We start from the raw sequence: 19864 nt of genomic DNA, 5'->3' as shown, positions 1-19864 counted from the left end.
CAAATATGTACACACATTTCCATGGAAGATCTGGAACTAGGTATGCTACCATGACTTCCTTCAGGCTTTTGCTGCAGCATGCACTGCAGATGCACAGCACTGTTTTATTGGTCTATCAGAGTTGACTTCAGTATCCTTTTGAGTATATGTTTTCTTCAGGCCATGGATGCATTCACCAAAACAAAAAATAAGGCTGAATTTCTTACTGATGATTTTTGCTCAGAACAACCTTAACTTGCAAAATTTCAGTAACCTTATTTTTAACTCTATAATCCCCTGCTAAGTTCACTTGTAACCCAATCATATTCAAAAGCAGTTTATTCATAAAGGAACAAGGAAATTTTACCAGTGAGCTACTGTGCTGACCTTCTGGTTTTGGCATATACACAACTGCTCAAGACTTCCTCTGATAAAACTAAGCCAACATGAGAATGGAGAAAGGAGTTTCTGCCGATAGGGATGACTGCAATTAGGGATATAGACAGTAGGCAAGAAGGGGCTGGAAATTATTGGAGAAAATTGACAAAGGAACGAAGATATTGGGACCAAATAACTAAGGAGGAAAAGATGATAGAATGGTAAGATGCCAAGAATTTATTTGGACTGCAGGTTAGAGACTGCCTTTCCTATCAAGGATTGATATCAGAGTATAGGTGAAGAGAAAAAAATAGAGGTGTCCTAAACAAAAGACCAGCACTGCTAGAGTTTTTAGTAGAATCTAGAACAGAAGCTGCCATTAAAAAATGAATAATTAGCAAAGAATATAAAATACTGCATAATAACTGCAAGAATCAATGAGAGGAAGTTAGAAAGGATTGGGGAGAGAGACTGGATAAGTAATTAACAAAGAAACAATGGGAGGATGTATGTATGTCCCCCAAATATGCAATAAATCTAGATGATTTAGGATTTTTGCTGGGAAATCTTTACATAGATATTTTTATACCCCAAGCAGACTCCAGAGAATTTTTCCTCAGCTAGATAGCAAATGTTGGAGGTGAAACAGGGAAGAAAGATGTAATTGGGAGCATACTGTCTGGGAGTGCAGTGAGTTGGCAGACTTTAAGGATTCTCAGTGGGATGCACTACTGGAGATGCTGGGTGGGCAGAATGGCATGACAAAAGCTATCCCTGTGGTGTAGGATGAAGAGACTGAGAAACAGGATCCGAATTGAGAACAGGGATCGAATGCAAAAACGTAAGAGTTGAAACAGCTTTCGCGTGAGACAAAACCCTCCACATCACCTTGAAGGCAGAAGGACCAAGAGAAGCCAAGGTCAATCTAGCTAGAGCAGAAACTCTTGGATCAGACAATCCAGGCCCCCCCCCCGATCCTCTTCTCCAAGGGAGGAGTCGGAGCTGTGGTGTCCAGCTCTAAGGCTCTGAGGGAGAGCAACAGCTTCAGAAGCTTCTGCATCAAAGTTATTCCCTCAACTCTGATGCCAACACTTCAGCTCCGAGACAGGTCCTGCTCAAGGAGAGTTGGAGCCGAATGGGTCAGGGAAGTAGTCGGAGTCGAAGATGACTGCATCTTTGGGTCCATTGCTTTGACTCTTCGAGATCTCAGATCAGAGGGCTCCGAAACAGAAGGTCAGATCAAAAAAGGAGAATTGATGGCATGTGAAGGAGGCTTAAAGCTCACAGATCCAGTGGGAGATGGAGCCAGTAAGATCCTCATCTAGATCTGTGTTCTGGGAAATTTTCTCATCATCCTATCCACCTCTGCTTTGGAAAGACTTTAGGAGGACTTGATTGAAGAGGAAGTGGAAGGAGGTTGAGAAGACTTTCTTGGTGTCACCTGTAGGAAAAGAGACCTCAGTCTTGGGGATACTGGCTCCAGAGGAAAGCGAGGACTTCAGAGCCAAGGATACTTTGAGGTTGAAGGCGTTGGATGCATGGTTTCCAGATCTGAGTTTTTGGAAAGTTTAGCTGGAGGCTCCGATGTCAGAGCAGATTTGGGAGACCTTACAGGATAGCACTTGCTATGCTCCTGGGCTCTGTAGATTTAGATTTCTGTGAGGGGAATTGAGCCCCTAAAGTTGAAACAGCAGAAGAAGGTACAGAAGCAGGGATAAAGCTCTTAAGCACTAGCTTGTTGCATCGGTCACTGATAGCTCTGGCATTTAAACCAGTACAAATTGTACAAGAAGTATCTAAATGAGAAGGATATAAACAATAAACACACTCCCTGTGGGCATCAGAGTCTGGTATCTTGTGCCCACAAGAAGGGCACTTCTTAAATCAAGTAAGCTTTTCAGCCACTGCTATAAAGTATGCCAAATGGCAAATGCCATTCAAGAGAGAATTTAAAGAAAGATTTTTTTTTTTTTTTTTTTGTAAAGAAAGCTAAGGGGAAACCGAAAGGTATACCAACACAGGTAATGAGATTACCTTATGGAAAAGGTAAAGAAAATAGAAAATTACAAGCAATAATAAGAGGGAGATACCAAAAGATGGTTAAAAAAAAGAGTGTAAAAGGGATAATTCGCTTAGCGGGTAAACAGAGGATGCTATAGAAAGTAATAAGTAAGAAAAAGGAGTTAAACTTTAAAGTGTTTTACTCACTATCCCAGAACAGGGAATACATAGCAACATAGCAACAATATCACCAGGCTGTCAACAGATTAGTGAAGTTGCTCCAAAACCAAAGGAATATTAAATGAGATCAGGAAGTGGGAGGGAGGGATGTTGAGGAGGACAGAAGCAGGCAACAAGGACCTATCATTACGATAAGTACATAACTTTTGTATCCAATGTTCTCTTCCATCCATCCTCCTCAACTTATGAGACTGAGTCCACAGCTACCACAAACCTTGGGAAGTTTCCAGAGGAATTTTCAGGAGGACGACTGATGTTAAGGATGCCCTGGACCTAGAATGTGAGTCCAGTTTATAGTGAGATATGAATATATGGATATTAGACTAGCTGCTGCACAAATGTCATCAACTGGAACCTCTAAGAAAAAGGCATTTGAAGCAGCAAATAACCTAGTAAAATGAGCCTTAGGATTGTTAGGCAGAGATAGCCTTTTCTCCTTATAAACACAACAAATGTATTAGGATAACGATCATGAAAGAGTTACTTACACAATCCTTTACTGGAGAGCATGATACAAACAATTGATAAGACCTTCTATTGTTTTTAAATGTGGAACAAACAAAATCCAAGTTATCGATGCACATCCATAATATGTAGCATGTACTCTCCCTTATTAGAAAAATGAATAAAGAAAACAGGAAACTGATGGGTTTGTTTAGCAAGGATTCTGAGGCAACCTTGGGAAGAAAGGAAAGATTTGTCCTCAGAGTTACCTTGTCTGCGTGGAAAACCAAATAAGGGGGCTTAGAAGAAACACGTGAAGTTCTGAATCTGTTTATGAGCAAATAACCATCCTTAGAAACAAGGTTTTGCAACAAAGATATTTCAATTCATCAATGGTTATACATTCAAACGGAGGTCTTGTCAATGCCTAAAGAAGAATATTAAAGTCCCAAGAATGGACAGAGTACCTGAGAAGAGGCCAGAGAAGGAAGGTGTCCCTTAAGAATGCCTTAGACAACTTCAACAAGCAATTGGCAATTGATTTTCTCCTAAATGAAAGATGGAAATTGCCACTAACTGGACTTTAACTGCAGAGTATCTAGCTGTGTCATGAAAAAGGCCAGCTAGAAAATCCAAAATAGCAGGGAGAGGTGCTGAGAAGGGATCTATATCCCTACTGGAGGCCCAAATAAAAAAATCTCTTCCATTTGGTCCTGTATACTTTGCTGGTAGAGAGTCTCTGTGAGGAGGGTGAAATATGTACTACCTGAGATGAAAGCCTAGACTGTCTAACCATCATATGAAATGAAGAAACCATGTGGTTAACTTGAGGGCTTAGATGTCCATGTGAGGCACCCCAGATAGGTGAGAGAGATTAGATCTGGAGCTGGGCCCAGCACCCATGGAAGCAAAATCAGATAAGGCCAGAGGAAGGGAAACCACATCTGTTGAGGCCAAAAGGGGCAAATGATGATCACTGTTGCCTTGCTCCAAAGTGCCTTCTGTAGAAACTTCAGTATGAGAGGAGTGAGAGGATAAGCATAAGGGACACTGTGGGGGGGGGTGCAATTGTGGACAACAGCGTTCCTTTGGGACACTCCCTTTTAGTGGATCAGGGCAAAGTAACTGGTGCATTGAGTGTTAGAGTGGGAGGTAAAAAGGTTGCAGCAAGGTTGGCCCCAGCGATTGAAACTCTATTCTACCACTGATGGGTTGAGGGACCACTTGTGAGTTAGAATAGATTTGCTTAACTTGTCTGCCAATACACTTGACTTTCCCAGGATATGCATTGCTATCAGAAAGCAGTGAGGAGACAACACCTTCTGCCAAACCCTCATGGCCTCTCCACACAGGATAGAGAATGCTCTCCCTTGTTTGTTGATTTGCCAAACCATTGACATATTGTCTACGTGGATGGCAATCCTGAGGCAGGGAATCCGGAAAGGCCTGCAGTGCTAAGAGGACTGCCTTAAACTCCAGGACACTGACATGAAGATGGGCCTCTGTGGGAGACTGCATGCCCTATACCATCTTTCTCAAGAAATGCCCCCCACCCCATTTGGGAAGCATCCGTGGTCACTGTGGCCTGGGTATGGGACAACAAAATGTCAACCCTGAGAAACTATTGAAGAGTCCAGCCACCATTGAATATGGTTCCTGCAAATCTGGGTGAGGAACATGGGAAAGTTCTTCAGTTGCCATGTCATCAAGCTGCACGGGTTCAGTGTAATGTTCTCATGTAAAATCTGGTTACAGGGATTAAAGTGATGGAAGCTACTATCAAGCCAAGAAGGTACAGAACAGACATTGCTGGTGGTTTTTGATGGGAGAGGACAGCCATTGATTGATGCCGAAGGGAGTGAATCCTCGATTCCAGTAATCTGGCTATCTGTAGCTTGGTATCTAGATGGGTTCCAATTAACTCTATCCTTTGGACTGGCTACAGTTTTGACTTTGTGAGGATGACATTTATCTCCAACTGGGAACAAAGCTGGAGGAAGGAGATTCCTGGTGAGAGCTGTTATGACCCGCTTATCCAGGTATGGTAACACCCAGAACATCTGCCGTCTGATATGAGCTGCAACCACTGCCATGCATTTGGTGAAGAGTCAGGGGGCTATGGTGAGACCAAAAGGCAAGGCTCTGAAATGAAAATGACTGGCTCCCAACTGAAAGCTGAGAGACCTCCTAGAGCATCTGTCCATTTTTATATGACAGTAACAGTATGTGTCCTGGAGGTCTATTAAACAAATCCAATCTTCCTTCCTTCCTCAATAAAGGAAGAATGAACTGAATTACCAGAGTGTTAGAAATGCTACATCTAAAGAAATCCCAATCCCTCCACACCACCTGCTCCAGAGACCTCAATCTCATTACCACAATCAACAGAACAAGCTGGAGGGACAGGTTCATAACCAAGAGACTACCCATGCTATGGAACAGACTTTCCATACATGTCAAACAGAGCACCTCACTGGCCGTCTTCAAGAGGAATCTTGATGAGTGGATGGAAAATAGAAAATTCACCCTGGGGATCACTTCGGTAGCTCTACTCGACAGAGGCACTGAGAACTAAGGTCGGGTGGCACAACGCCATGGTAATCTTATGGGCTAGGCTTGTAAAGGCACCAGGGCCATTAGCCTAGTACACACCTATAAACCTAATACTGAACATCCAGAATTTCAGCTATTTTACATAGCAGTTCAAGTGAATGAGGTCCAGAATGAGCCTGAGCCTTCCTTTTTCCTTTGATACCAAAATGAGCCTTGAGTAAACTTTGGACACATGTTGGTCTGGTGGGATCTTCTGAATGACTCGTTTGTCTATCAGCTTTTTTTTCACTTCTTGTGCTGCTACTTTCCACTGTGTTGGTGAGACATTGGGAATGTTTCTTGATTAAGGAGGATGGCAAAGAAAGGGAATTGTATAATTTATGGCTATTATTCTGTGCACCCATACATCTTGGGTGATAGATGTCCAAGCACAGACAAGCTCCCCCAACTGCCTCCAGAGTGCGGAAATCAAGCAACTGTTTAGGAGTGCAGAAAAGGCTTTTCAGAAAAGGGACCCTGAAAGCCTTGACTCTGCAATCCATCTCTACTACAAAGGCAACAGCCAATATAAATATTCTCCCCTATGCCTCTGGGGTTCAATCACTAGAAGTGTCTGGGGCAAAGCCTTGAGACTTGCACAGCCACTATTTCTTATCTTCTGGTTTCTACAGATAGTTCGCTGAGGAGAAGAAAAGCGCATGTAAACGGCAGACAAGGTCTTGCCCTCTTGCTCGCTTTTAGACAGTTTAACTTTAACTCTGGGTCCAAATACAGTGGACTCACCATAGGGGGCATTAAGAAGGATGTACTGAAGTGTTAAGCAAAGTCTCATAGACGCATCCAGGCATGCAGGCGAGCAGCTATTCCAGTGCCTGCTGCTCTCAGTGTGCCAATGGCCGCTTTGGAAATAAGGCGCATGAACACTTTTGACAGGGACTGAAGGGTAGCCAACTGTGCATCAACTGATTTTCTATATTCCAAAGACAAGAACCCAGAGAGGGACTTGGATAGTTATTTAGTTAAAACCCTCTGAAAACATGTAAAAAATGCTAAATAATTCAGCACCCAGAGAGCAAAGGTCAGTGAAGCATGCACCAACTTGCCAAACCTGTTCAACACCCTAGAGTCCTTGTTAGGGGTGGTGGACAATAGAGCTCTCCCCGGTGAGCTCATTCTTGGTGGTTGATTCTACCAGCATAGAATCCACTGTGGGACACTTACTCCAGAAAGGCCTATCTCTAGGAGAAACTTAAGAGTTTGACAGATTTTCGGGGATCAGTTCAAACACATCTGATTCCTTTTGTGCCTGCCCTGAATCCTGGTCAACCAAGTCATGAGCAGGAGGTACCACCCAAGAAGTAGACAGGCTTGCTCCCCAAAAAGCCTCAAGGAATAATGATTCCTCCTGGAAGGGGACACTGGCAGATCAACCCCTTTCTGTCTTAGTAGTTCAAGAATCTCACCACAGGAGACATCTTCAAGGGGGAATCTAGGGGATTTCTCTCCTTTACTGAAATCAGCATCTTTGGTGACTCCTGAGAGGAGTGCATGTGCCTCCTTTTGCACAAATACTTTCAGTGGCTGTCTCCAGTGGGATGCTCTGGGGAAGACTCTGAAGCAGATGGGGAGTCCACAACATGAAATTCCACAAGATACTGAGTGCCTGACTGTTTCAACATGATAGGAAGAGAGGAAAGAGAACCCAAAGAGCTCCATGGGATCAGACAGATCTGAGCAGGGAAGGGAAGCCTGCTCTCTTGAATGTGACAGCACTTTCTTGAAGCACTCAAATGCTAACACCGAGTCAGGTCACAATGGCACACTTGTAGAATTCAAGTACCCTAACAAAGTCAAGCTCAGAGAATCCATCTGGCTTGAATCCAAAGCCAGTGCTGGGGCTGAGCTGTCAGAAGCTAAGGCACCAAGAGGAAGGGATGGATCCAAAAGTTTAAAGTCTACTCTTGCTCCACAAAGCCGGCTTTGACCCCTCAGCTCAGTGAACCATTGAAATCTGAGGCACTTAGTGTCGAGTGCATCAAAGAAATGGTCAGTGTTAATGAAATCAAGTCCTTTGGATCCACCACAGGCATCCACCAGGGTCCACTCAGGTCAAGGTGCTCCGAACTTGAAGGTCAGATTTGGAAGGAGTAACAATCAGAGCAGAAAGACAAGCAAGTCTTGATCCTCTGACAGAGGTCAGAGGCAGAAGAACCTCCAGCTGGATGTGGGTCTTCAGGAACTTCCTCATCTTTCTGTCACCGTCTGCCTCATGAGGCTTTGGGAGGATCACAGTGAGCTCAAGGATGAAGCTTTGGAGGCAGGTCTTGGTACCCCCTGGAAATAACTTTCCAGTAGAAAAGGTGATCTGAGCTTGGGGCTAACTAGTTCTATATAGAACATGGGCCCTAGGAACAGATGAGTGAGAGATCTCAACCTGGCAGGTTCTGAAGCTGAGGCCAGATCCAACAGCTTGGGAATCTTTAGTGCCAGACTGGACAGACCCAATCTATTTGGAGAATATTTCCCAGTAGGGTCTTTTTCCTTTTCTTCAATACATCCTGTTTCTTTTCCATTTCTCTGTCACTTTCCTTAGACTTTCTTCCTTTTATCTTCTTGGCAAAAGGGGGCGGGGAGAAGGACACTGCAAAGGGGGAAGCACAAGTTTATTGTGCCTCTCAGTAACAGCTGTGGCCCCAAATACAGCACTGGTAAAGTCCCCCTAAACAATAAACACATGATGCATGGGCATCCTGATTGGGGATTTTATTCCCGCAATAAATACATTTTTTTTAAAAGAAGAGGGATTATCTGGCATCCTGACACCAATAAAGACAAAACCCAAGACCAACTGCAAAGAACAAATTATTAAACAGCAGCAAAAACAACTACAACAACCACAAAAAACTACTGAAAAAAGAGGGGCAAAGTCCTAATGACTATCCAAAGAGAGAAGAAGGGAAACTACCCTAAGTAAATGCAATGTAATAGGAAATATTTTTAGATGGGGGGTAGGAAGAAGGTAATCTGCAGTGGGAAAATTGACTACACTTTCTTGACAAGACACATGCATGTTTGAGAAACATACCCACGTAATACAACATAGGATCATAGGAGGTTGCTAGGCTATTGGCCCTGAGGCCCTTATAAGCCTAGCCAAGAGTTTAGCCCATGTTTAGACAAATCAGCATCCGATACCCCTGTCCAGCAGGGACATGGGTGGGATCCCAGGGGTATTTTAAATGGTATAACAAACCCACACAGGATACTGCGGTGGTGGTGCTGCGGTAGCGTTGTCGCCTCACAGTAAGACGTTGTCCTGTTCGATTCTCAGCTAAAGCGTCTTCTGTATGGAGACATGCATGAATGGGCGTACCTTCATTGAAGGTTGTGCATCAGAGCTGGCAACTCGGTACCTAAAAGTCTACTGCCAATCATTAGCTGACTGGAGTTCCGCAGTGGCGACCCCTAACCAGGAAAAGACGAAAGACACAACAACAACAACAATAACAAACCCACACAGGGGATATGCTTCACACACACACACACACACACACACACACACACACACACACACACACACACACACACACACACACGAGCACACACACGCGCACACACACACACACACACACACACACACACAGTTGGCAGTCTTGAGATTAGAACCCCTACCTATCTAGTGCATTGTACTACAGTGATACGTACTTATCGAGTGCTCCACGGAGCTTATAATAAATGTCATACAAAGTATTCATGCTAAAAATATTTTAAAGAGCTATATACCTCAGGTGAATGTTGGCACCAGGCAACCTTGCAGATCTGCCAAACTATTTTTGGGACTGTGTAAAGGTGACATAGGTACACTATACATTACTAACTATGAAATACAAACTTAGAAATGTATCCTAACTTATAAATAAAGTGTTGAATATGAACTTAGAAATTAATCCTAAAATACACCTACTGGATTTCAAATCTGATTTTAATTTAAGTATCCAGCAAAGGACTGTCCTTGCAGAAAGAATTGCTGCTAGCACACAGGAACCATATTGGCAGGGAACTCTTCAAATGTTTTAATGTAAACATAGCAGAGCTCACCATTCTGCAAACAGACCACCAGATAAATACAGAAGAGCACAATATTCAACTTACAACATGGCTCAACCAACTATAGGTCAAACTATTATGCAGCCACAATATTGTGCATTTTTCAAATACTGTCACACTCTAAACATGTCAATCAAATGTATGTTTGATATTTTGAGTTGTAAATATATATATATATATATATATATATATATATATATATATATATATATACATGTAAGTATTTTATATATGGATACACACAATACAGTTACAGACAAGTACATAACTAAAACAAAAAAAAAAGGAAAAAAAGAAAATAATGAGGGTCTAAATAAGACTACTCCTAGTTTTGGGGAGGGCATAGGAAAGGATATATCCAAGAGCTTTTGCAACAGAAGTGTTTACTAATTTTCATAAGGGAAGACGACATCACAAATGTCTAAGCATGAGTCAGTGATACAATGATACCTGAAAGCCATGCCCAAGAAAGGAATGCAAACATACAATGAGGTACAAATGTTATTTCATAGCTAATCAAAGACAACCTTGAAGCATACCTCTCAACCTGGAAACATCAAAAATCTGGACAAGGCCCATGAAAAATAGGTTCAAATCTGTACATGGATTAACGTAAAATTTGCATACATTGTTACGTAACCCCACCCACTCCGATGGAATTGTGGGATACCAACTTTCAAATGCAAACTGAAGAACAGACAACTAAAATATGGCACCATAACCCCTTGCTGCTATTCCGTCCCATTTACCATGAACACTAATGTGTGCATGCATACTGCATTACTTCTACAATGATTATTTGGATTTTATTTTTACATTTTATAGCACAATGCCCAAACACAAATAGATATCTGCTAAACAAAGCAATACTGTCTCACAATGAAAATAGACTTGGCACTAAAACTTCTCTGCCCTTGAAACTCACATTCATTGAAACAGCACTGAAACCCACACCACGCCCAAAGAAAATGCATCTGGCCAGTGGTGGATAAAGATTACCTTTGGGCTGTTTTCAAATAGGCCCTTGCACACAAAAAAAGAAACATACATACGTTCTTTAATACACATTCCTGACTTTATTAAATTATATTACTTGTATAATAATACAGCACACTTGTTAGACTTAAGTTAGAGAACATTTTAAATTATATTCCAATAGGCAATGAAACAAAATGCATGAACCAATAATGACAAAACTGCCCAGTTCAGAACATTTCCATCATAAAAGTCACTCTACTTCCACACAGACACACACACACACACACATATATATATATATATATATATATATATATATATATATACATATACATATATTATATACTTATACATAAATAGAATGACAGTAGTGTAAGCCATAGGTATCTTGTATAGCGTCTTGCACTTATTTTTAATTTCAGTTTTTTTTGGGGGGGGAGGGCAAAAACCAGGGACACATTTTAAACATTGCTAATATAATTTTGGAAAGTAGCTAGAATAAAATGCTATGTTACCACCATGCATTTCACTGCCAAGGCTTGAACCCAGGACCTTGTGCACTAAAGTCAAAGCAACATACCACTATGTCAAATCAACAGTTTCCTGAAAGATAGAAAGACTGAAACTTAAATGGCTATCATTTACTGAATTCAGTTCTCATCTCACCATAGCTCTCAGCCTCTTAGCACAAAAAAACCTGGACAAAGCCAATAATGGGGGAATACAGCCCCAAAATAGGGACAATTTTCAAACACTGCTCTTATAAACTTAGAAAACTGCTAGAATAAAAGGTTTTGTGTTACCATTTATTTTCTGAAGAATATGAAGTCTGAAATTCAAATGCATGTCATTATTTAGTGAATTCAATCCTTCAGTGATTTGCCACAAAAATCCTGAAAACCCCAGATTTAATGAGGACCAGAACAAAAATATGAGCCATAAATTCACACACAGACACACACACACACACACACACACACACACACACACACACACACACACACACACACACACACACACACACACACACACACTCCTACTAAACTGTGACAATCTCAGCTTAGGAAACAGAGAGTGGATAAAATGAGTTAAGTGAAAATAAAATCATATAAACCCGATTAATGCCTTCATTACAACAAGCTAGTAGTTGTTCTGTGCTCAACAGTTGCTTTGGTTTCATCTTCATTTGTAGAATGTACCTATTTGAAACAAGAATTAGTACTATTTACACCCCACCCACACACAGCAACTGCTTCTAGACTGCAGAAGAGGATTCTTACAAATGTCTACAGTGTTTGTATTTGACTATTTTAAGTTCACATGAACAAAAAAATTGGATGAGCCAAACCACTACTTTCAAGGTGGCCTCTTTGGCTGAGTCAGCACTAATATCTTCAGCAAACTGTTGCATTGATGTGCCTCAAATAAAGTTTCCATTGCCAATGAAGTAAATAATTTGATATCAAGCCATGTTTCTACTGACTAAAAAATTGCTTTTAACCATCGTTATCTGCCATCATCAGGTAGGACCTTTGACAGATGTACGTTGGTAAGTGTGTGCACAAACACGCACACCCACACACACGTGGGCAAACACACACACACACACACACACAGACACACACACACACACACACACACACACACACACACACACACACACATACATATATGCACGCACACACAAACCAAGCCATACCTCATATGAAATACGAGCGTCTCCCAAGCAGCAGAAATAATCTGTTCATCTCCCAAGCAGAAATAATAAATACGAGCATTCCCATAAATGTTCTTGCTCGCTCGCAGATCCATATCTGTTCATAAATCCCAGCATTTCCTAACTCCATTCACATAAATAGAGGCGTCTCCTAACTCGAAATAAGCAGAAGTATATAGTTTCCTTCCTGCTCGCAGATCCAAATCAAATGGTGAGCCAGAAAAGCATGCCCTTGAGCTCAATTCCAACAGGCTGATTGAGCTGACATCATCGCGCATGTGATTACGTCAGCTCAAAAATGAAAGTAAAAAAATTAAAAAGAAAAAAATCAGAAATGAAGGGGTGCCATTTGGAATTGTGCCACCCCATTATTTGGACCCCAAAACTCGGTAAAAGCCGAGTAATTCAGGAAGATTGGGAGGTACGCCTTGAAGGGTTAAAGGCATCAATGGCAAAACCTATTTTACAGCCAGTTGAGGCTTTTTTATAAGATGAAGTGTGAGAAAGAGGCAGACTGTTCACAGTTTGAACAAAATTGTTATGTTAAAGCAAAGACACTACTGTGGTATAATGATTTCTAGAAAAAGCAGGACAATAAACCACTGACTTATTAAAGGAAGACATCTGTTTAGCCTGTCAAGTGTTAAAAATGAAAGTTATGTACTTTCCATGATAGATCCATGTTGTCTGTCTTCATCTGGTTCAACCTGTGGGGTATCAGATCAGACTCTGACCCAACACTGCCCAAATAATTCATACTTCGGACTTGCCAGGCTCCACCTCTCTTAGCCACAATCTCCTGCTCCTTAACCAACCCTTTAGATCAAGTTTGCCCCATCTAAAACAAGCTCTAAGTTACAATAATACTCCCCAAAAGAAGGAAGACAAGGGACTCCAAGAACAAGGAGAAGACAACTTCCATTGCCTGGTCATCTCAGAAAAGGGAGTTCGCAAAAATAATGAAGGTAGGGGCAGGAGGGGGTCAAAGGTTAAACCAGAGAGAAACAACATAGATATATCATTATGGTAAGTACAAAACTTTCATATCAGATGATGTCTTCTCCGTCTGGTTTCAACCTGTGGGACAGAGTCCCCAGCCAAATAAAAATCCTTGAGAGGAACTAAGGCAGAATGTTTGACAACACAGTGGAGCAAAAGGAAGCCCTGGATCTTGACCTAATATTGTAATGAGAAACAAATATATGTTGGCCCATCCATGTGGCCACTGCACAAACTTCATCCAAGGATACTCTGGAGAAGAAAGCTGTAGAAGTAGCCATATCTCTGGGAGAATGACCCTTAGCTTTGCCTGGCAAGGTCTTGCCTCTCAAAGTATAAACGAAAGAGATACAGTCTGATAGCCAGTTGGATACAGCCACCTTCGACGCAGTTCTGCCCAACCTAGATCTTGAAAAGGAAACAACAAATTGACTGGATTTTCTAAATGCCTTGGTCCTGTCCAAATAAAATCTCAATTGCCTATGCACATCCAAACAATGCAGCAAAAACACTGGAAGGTGAATGAAGCTACTGAAATTACTCTGAAGCAACTCTGGGCAAAAAAGAATTTGTATGCAGAGAAACCCTATCTTTGTAGAACACCTAATATGGAGGAGAGCAGTTAAGAGTCTGTAACTCTGAAACCCTCTTTGCTGAAGTAACAGCCACCAAAAATAAGGTCTGATCTTTCAAGAAGACAACAACTTCAAGTCTAAAATAGCCGAAGGTTAGAAGTGACAGCCTGCAAGGGCTTGCAGCACAAAAGGTAAATCCTAGGGAGGGATTGGATCCCAAACTGAGGGACGCAACAAAATGGTACCTTTCAGGAAAGCCTTGGAAATATTGAGAGCCACCACAGGAACATTATCCCTGCTGACAAGAAAGCTAGAAATAGTTGTCAACTGCATCTTAATCCTAGAAAAACTAAAGCCTGAATGAAACAATTCAGCAAGAAAACCTAGAATGGACTCTAAAGCAGCAGAAAAGGGATAGAACCATTAAGATTCTGCCCACAGTGCAAAATGTCTCCATTTACTGGAATACATCTTCCCAATCTAATGCTTTTGAGAAGAAGATATGATATGCACTACACTGTCAGAAAGCTTGGGATTCCATGCCATCAAGGGAACTGGAGAAACCATGCAGCTAACTTAAGAGACTGGAAATTGGCAGGATCCAGACCTGCTGGATGAGAAATATGATCTAGAACCCAAGGGAGTACTGAAGAAGACTCCATAGGAAGGGAAACCACACCTGACAAGGCCAGAAGGGTGATCACTGTCACTCTGCAGTGGGCTGCCTTCTGAAGATATTTAACAATCAGAGGAACCAGGGGGTGAGTGTACAGGAGTCCTGGGGGACAAGCACAGACAAAAGCATCTCTAGGTTACTGCCCCTGAGGAAGGACTAAGGTGTAATCGCTGCTGTATTTGGTGGTGGATGGAGAGGCAAAGAGGTTGCAACATGGACTGTACCAGTACTGGAGGATCCAAACTGCTAATCTTGAATTTAGAGATCACTCGTGAGGAAGCAGAATGTTCCTCCTCAGGCTGTCAGCCAGAATGTTGGACATCCCCAGGATGTGTGCTATAACCAGAAACTTCTTCTTCTTCTTTCGGCTGCTCCCGTTAGGGGTCATCACAATGGATAATCTGTTTCCATTTCTTCCTGCCCTCTGCATCTTGCTCTGTCACACCAACCACCTGCATGTCCTCTCTCACCACATCCATAAACCTTATCTTAGGCCTTCCTCTTTTCCTGTTACCTGGCAGCTTCATCCTTAGCATCTTTTTCCCAATATACTCTGCATCCCTCCTCAGCATATGTCCAAACCAACATAATCTTGCCTCTCTGGCTTTGTCTCCAAACCTTCCAACCTGGGCTGACCCTCTAATATACTTATTCCTAATCCTGTCCACCCTCGTTACACCCAGTGCAAATCTTAACATCTTTAACTCTGCCACGTTCAGCTCTGACTCCTGCCTTTTTGTCAATGCCACTGTCTCTAACCCATATAACATAGCTGGTCTCACTACCCTCTTGTAGAACTTCCCTTCCACACTTACTGGTACTCGTCTGTCACAAATCACTCCTGACACTCTTCTCCACCCACTCCATCCTGCCTGTACTCTCTTCTTCACCTCTCTTCCACACTCACCATTACTCTGAACTGCTGATCCCAAGTATTTAAAGTCATCCACCTTCGCCACCTCTACTCCCTGCATCCTCACTATTCCTCTGTCCTCCCTCTCATTCACACACATATATTCCCCTTGGATGACTTGAAGTCCTTAGCAGACAATGCTTGTAGGACAAGAATCTCTGAGCCAAAGAAGCAGAAGAAGATGGACCAGCAGGGAAGTGGGCCTTAAGGACCAACTTTGCCCACCACTCATTGACTGCCCTGGACCCAAACTCCTCACAAACAGAACAGGAGAAGCCTAGATAGATAGTCCCCAAATAATATACATATTTATCATGTGTGTCCTAAGAAGGTATCTTGTGCCCACAGGCAACAATTTTTTTGAAACCTTTGTCCATTCTACCTAACTACCCCACTATAAAAACTGAAGAAAAGATGAGAAGAAATAGAGGTTCTCCAGTTCGATCCTCGGCTGGGGTGCCTTCTGTGCGGAGTCTGCATGTCCTCCCTGTGGTCGCGTGGGTTTCCTCCGGGTGCTCCGGTTTCCTCCCACATCCCAAAGACATGCTGTAGGTGGATTGGACACTCTAAATTGGCCCTATGTGTGAGTGAGTGCATGCATGTGCCTTCTGTGGAAGGTTGAGCGCCGGGCTGGCAACTCGACACTGTAAAACTCCACTGCCAATCATGAGCGGACAAGGTGATCTGCTGTGGTGACCCCTAAGCAGGAAAAGCCGAAAGAAGAAGAAGAAGAAGTACTCTATAGATTATCTAAGAAAAAGGCAGCACAAAATACAACAAAAGGGCGGGAAAGCCCCTGTATAACCCTATACATGTACATGCGTGCACACACAAATACACACACAAAATGAGACCTAACCTAACTACCTATCTACCTACAGTAAAAACTATACACTACTTACACTAAGGTAAGGGAACAACACTATATTTAAAAAAAATACACTAAAAAAGTTATATGTTAAAGAATATGCTGATGGGAAGTTAGATAGAGCTGCTAACAAGAATGGCGACAAACTAGATCTGAGGATTCATTTGAGAAGCAAGGGACTGTGGTTAAGGTAGGCAGAGCATGGCAAGTCAGAACTCAGAAGGATTTGACCGGTGTTGGATGCAATAACCCACAGGATGAAGCCAGACAGAGAAGGCAACATCGGATATGTTTGTCTGTTTGCAGAATAAGGATTAGGGATTTACAGGGTCATCAATGAATTGCTGTTCAGGTTCTTCTGTATATGGCACTCCCCTGAGCAAGATGACTTCTAATAAATACTGCTATGAAACTGAATCTTAACAAGGTTTCCAGTGAATTTACAGCACACTGTGTAATCTCTAAACCTAGTCTAAATGCTGGGATCATCAAAATAGTAATTTTTTTGCCTGCTTCTGTACAAGCAAGTCTTATATTGCCTTATACTGTTTCTTCCTATTTCACAAAATGAAATTCTGAAAAAGAATCAGATGCTAGATACTTCTTAATGCCAGTCTTGTGGCTAGCTAGACTATTTTCAACAAATCTGAAGCTCTAGACTTGTAATGTGCAAGCGAACAAGGTTATGCTAAGTATAATTAATCCCAAAGACGAGTGACTGAAAGGAATCCACATGGCTGAAGGTACAATTCTGGCTTACAAACAGAAAGTCTAAAAATAAAATGGAACAGAAATTTTACATTCTGCTTAGGCAGTGAAACAGCATCAAGTGAATAACAGTTATTTTTTATGAGCAGCAAAAAGAACTGGCAATGGCATCTGCTAACCTCTTTTATAGTCTTCTGTCATGGGACCAGTGTTAGCACATACCCATATTTGACCACTGTTGGTTGGCACAAAGGGAAAGAATTCTTCTAAAGAAATGTGCCACATCAGATGCTTAGATGATTAAAGCCAGACGTAAAGATTTACTAGAGGGAAGACTACACAAAGAAGATAGGATCTATGACACTGATAGCTTGTATCATGGCTTACAGTTTGAGCTTGAGTCACAGCTGCTTGGGTATAAACAATGGAAATGGCAACTGTCTGTGTGCTATTGCTCACTTTACATATGAATGAGACTGTAATATGTCTATGTAGGTGTTTGGTAGGTGGACTAGTCTTGAACCTCTATTAAGAAAGAAACAGATGCCATGCTGCCTGTCAGTAATTGTGTTGAATAGAGGTGGATATGGAGGTGGCAAATTCCTACAAATAGGGAGCATTGAGCTTGCCCCTAAACACTTTTCCCATCTGTGTCATTTATTCATAATACTATAAACAAGCATGAATGCATGCATGAGATGAATGTGTGAACTCAAGCTGCCATCTACATGACACTGATGTCCAGCTTTTGTGATACAAACTTTGACGTGTTGATGAAACAAAACAGACCCCTGCATCATTAGTAGCAGAGCTAGAAATCTAAAACATAAAGACAGGATAGAAGGCAGGGACACTGAAGCAAACTGGAAGGGAAAGGAATAAAGACCAGCATCAGATAATATAACCTCACACAGGGTATAGAGAAGCCATGATTTGATTTAGACAGCTACTGGCCCTTGTGTACAGCAGTAGCCAACAGCTACCAACTACTAACTCCAAAAGTCATTAATGCTACCCCTCAAAAAAATGTACATCTTCGTTACGGGTTATGGTGATTGGACTATCATGTCAATGAAAGAAACAAGTAAACCTTGCTATTTGACCATCAGATGATATTTGAATCTGTTCCCTCAAAGACAGGGCCCTAAGCACAAGTTCATCAGCAGACTTAATTTTTCTGTATCTCAGTAAAGGGATTCAAAGTGCCAACTGCAGATGAAAAAAGTCAATTACAGAAAGAGACAGGAAAAGACAGTCAGTAGCATCACCATGTCCTTCCCAACACTGTCTTCCAGTGTTCAAAAGAACACTGTCAGTTTTTAAATGAAATTATTATTCTGGTCTTCAAATAAACAGGTGCAATACTACTGGCTCTCTGGAAAATAACTGAATTACTGAAAGTAGGAAAAAACTCTGATGTTATGCTTATGAACATACGGTTGCAAGCTCGCAATGATGCTGACGGATGTTCTATTATCTGGAATTATGACATCAGAAGGCCAAACAATGCTATACATGTTCTGTATGAATGGACGTAAAGAGCGAAATAACCCTCTGCTAAATTTGCTTTTACACAATGTTCTCAATTTCTTCATATTTTTAATAGGATACTTAACAGATATTTACCTGGAAAGCGAAAAGGGTTGAGTCTGAATGGTGAGCAAATCATTGCAATGACCCTGGAAAACATAAAATAAGAAAATTTCTAGTCTCAAAAACCAAACTACTGAAGCATGCATATCATTCTGTTTTTTCTGAATACTATATTCATATATGTTTCCACGGTCATCTTCCAAAATAATTGATGAAAATAACATCTATTTCTCCATGGGAGCCTTTTGTCAACTTTAAATATGAATGAGGCCTACACTCCAAGCTGCCCCAGAAGTACAAACCTGAAAATTGAGTAAACAAAGTTCAATCAGTACTGGTTAGTCTTAGCAGCTTCAGCATTATAGATGAGCATAGTCAGCAAAAGAAAATCATGCACTTATATAAATATACGTAAACATATACTGTCACTGAATACTTATCCATATATAGACATCATACACAGCCACAAACGCATGCACACGTGTGTGTGTGTGTGTGTGTGTGTGTGTGTGTGTGTATATATATATATATATATATATATATATATATATATATATATATATGTGGGTACCTATGACTTCATCGAACGATGAAATCACCGACACTCACCTCTTCGACACCAATCCATCGACGTCCATATCATCGACAATTCCGGTAAGCGATCTTCCCCTCACAGGACCCATGGTAGTGCTTCTTCCTGCGTTACAACGATCAGGGTTTACGTACTTTACCTTGAAAGCGCTACCATGGGTCCTGTGAGGGGGAAGATCGCTTACCGGAATTGTCGATGATATGGACGTCGATGGATTGGTGTCGAAGAGGTGAGTGTCGGTGATTTCATCGTTCGATGAAGTCATAGGTACCCATATATGTAGATACACACACACACGCACACACACACACACACACACACATTTTATTTTATGTATTTATTTTACAATTGTTGACCGGGTATGTCCAACTGAGCTGAAGAGCCCTTTTTCAGTGGAGGCCTGGAGGCCTGGGGAGTCAAATGAAAATAACATCTATTTCTCCATGGGCGCCTTTTGTCAACTTTAAATATGAATGTGGCCTACACTCCAAGCTGCCCCAGAAGTACAAACCTGAAAATGAGTAAACAAAGTTCAAACACTAC

General features: G+C 41.6%; 1 protein-coding gene across 2 annotated transcripts in view; it reads right to left on the bottom strand.

Moving 5' to 3' along the window:
* Nucleotides 1-19864, bottom strand: part of KLHDC1 (kelch domain containing 1) — a 1632092-nt gene that overhangs the window by 131983 nt on the left and 1480245 nt on the right. For both annotated transcript variants that reach the window (XM_044074282.1, XM_044074283.1), the window contains one exon: nucleotides 18763-18815. In XM_044074282.1, the coding sequence (XP_043930217.1) occupies nucleotides 18763-18815 (53 nt within the window). The remainder of the gene's footprint in view (nucleotides 1-18762; nucleotides 18816-19864) is intronic.

Source organism: Protopterus annectens, chromosome 6.part0 (assembly GCF_019279795.1).
Source record: "Protopterus annectens isolate FY-2018-M chromosome 6.part0, PAN1.0, whole genome shotgun sequence".
Classification (NCBI taxonomy): domain Eukaryota; kingdom Metazoa; phylum Chordata; order Ceratodontiformes; family Protopteridae; genus Protopterus; species Protopterus annectens.
Note: the sequence above shows the minus strand (reverse complement) of the source record. Positions and strands in the feature narration are given on the sequence as shown.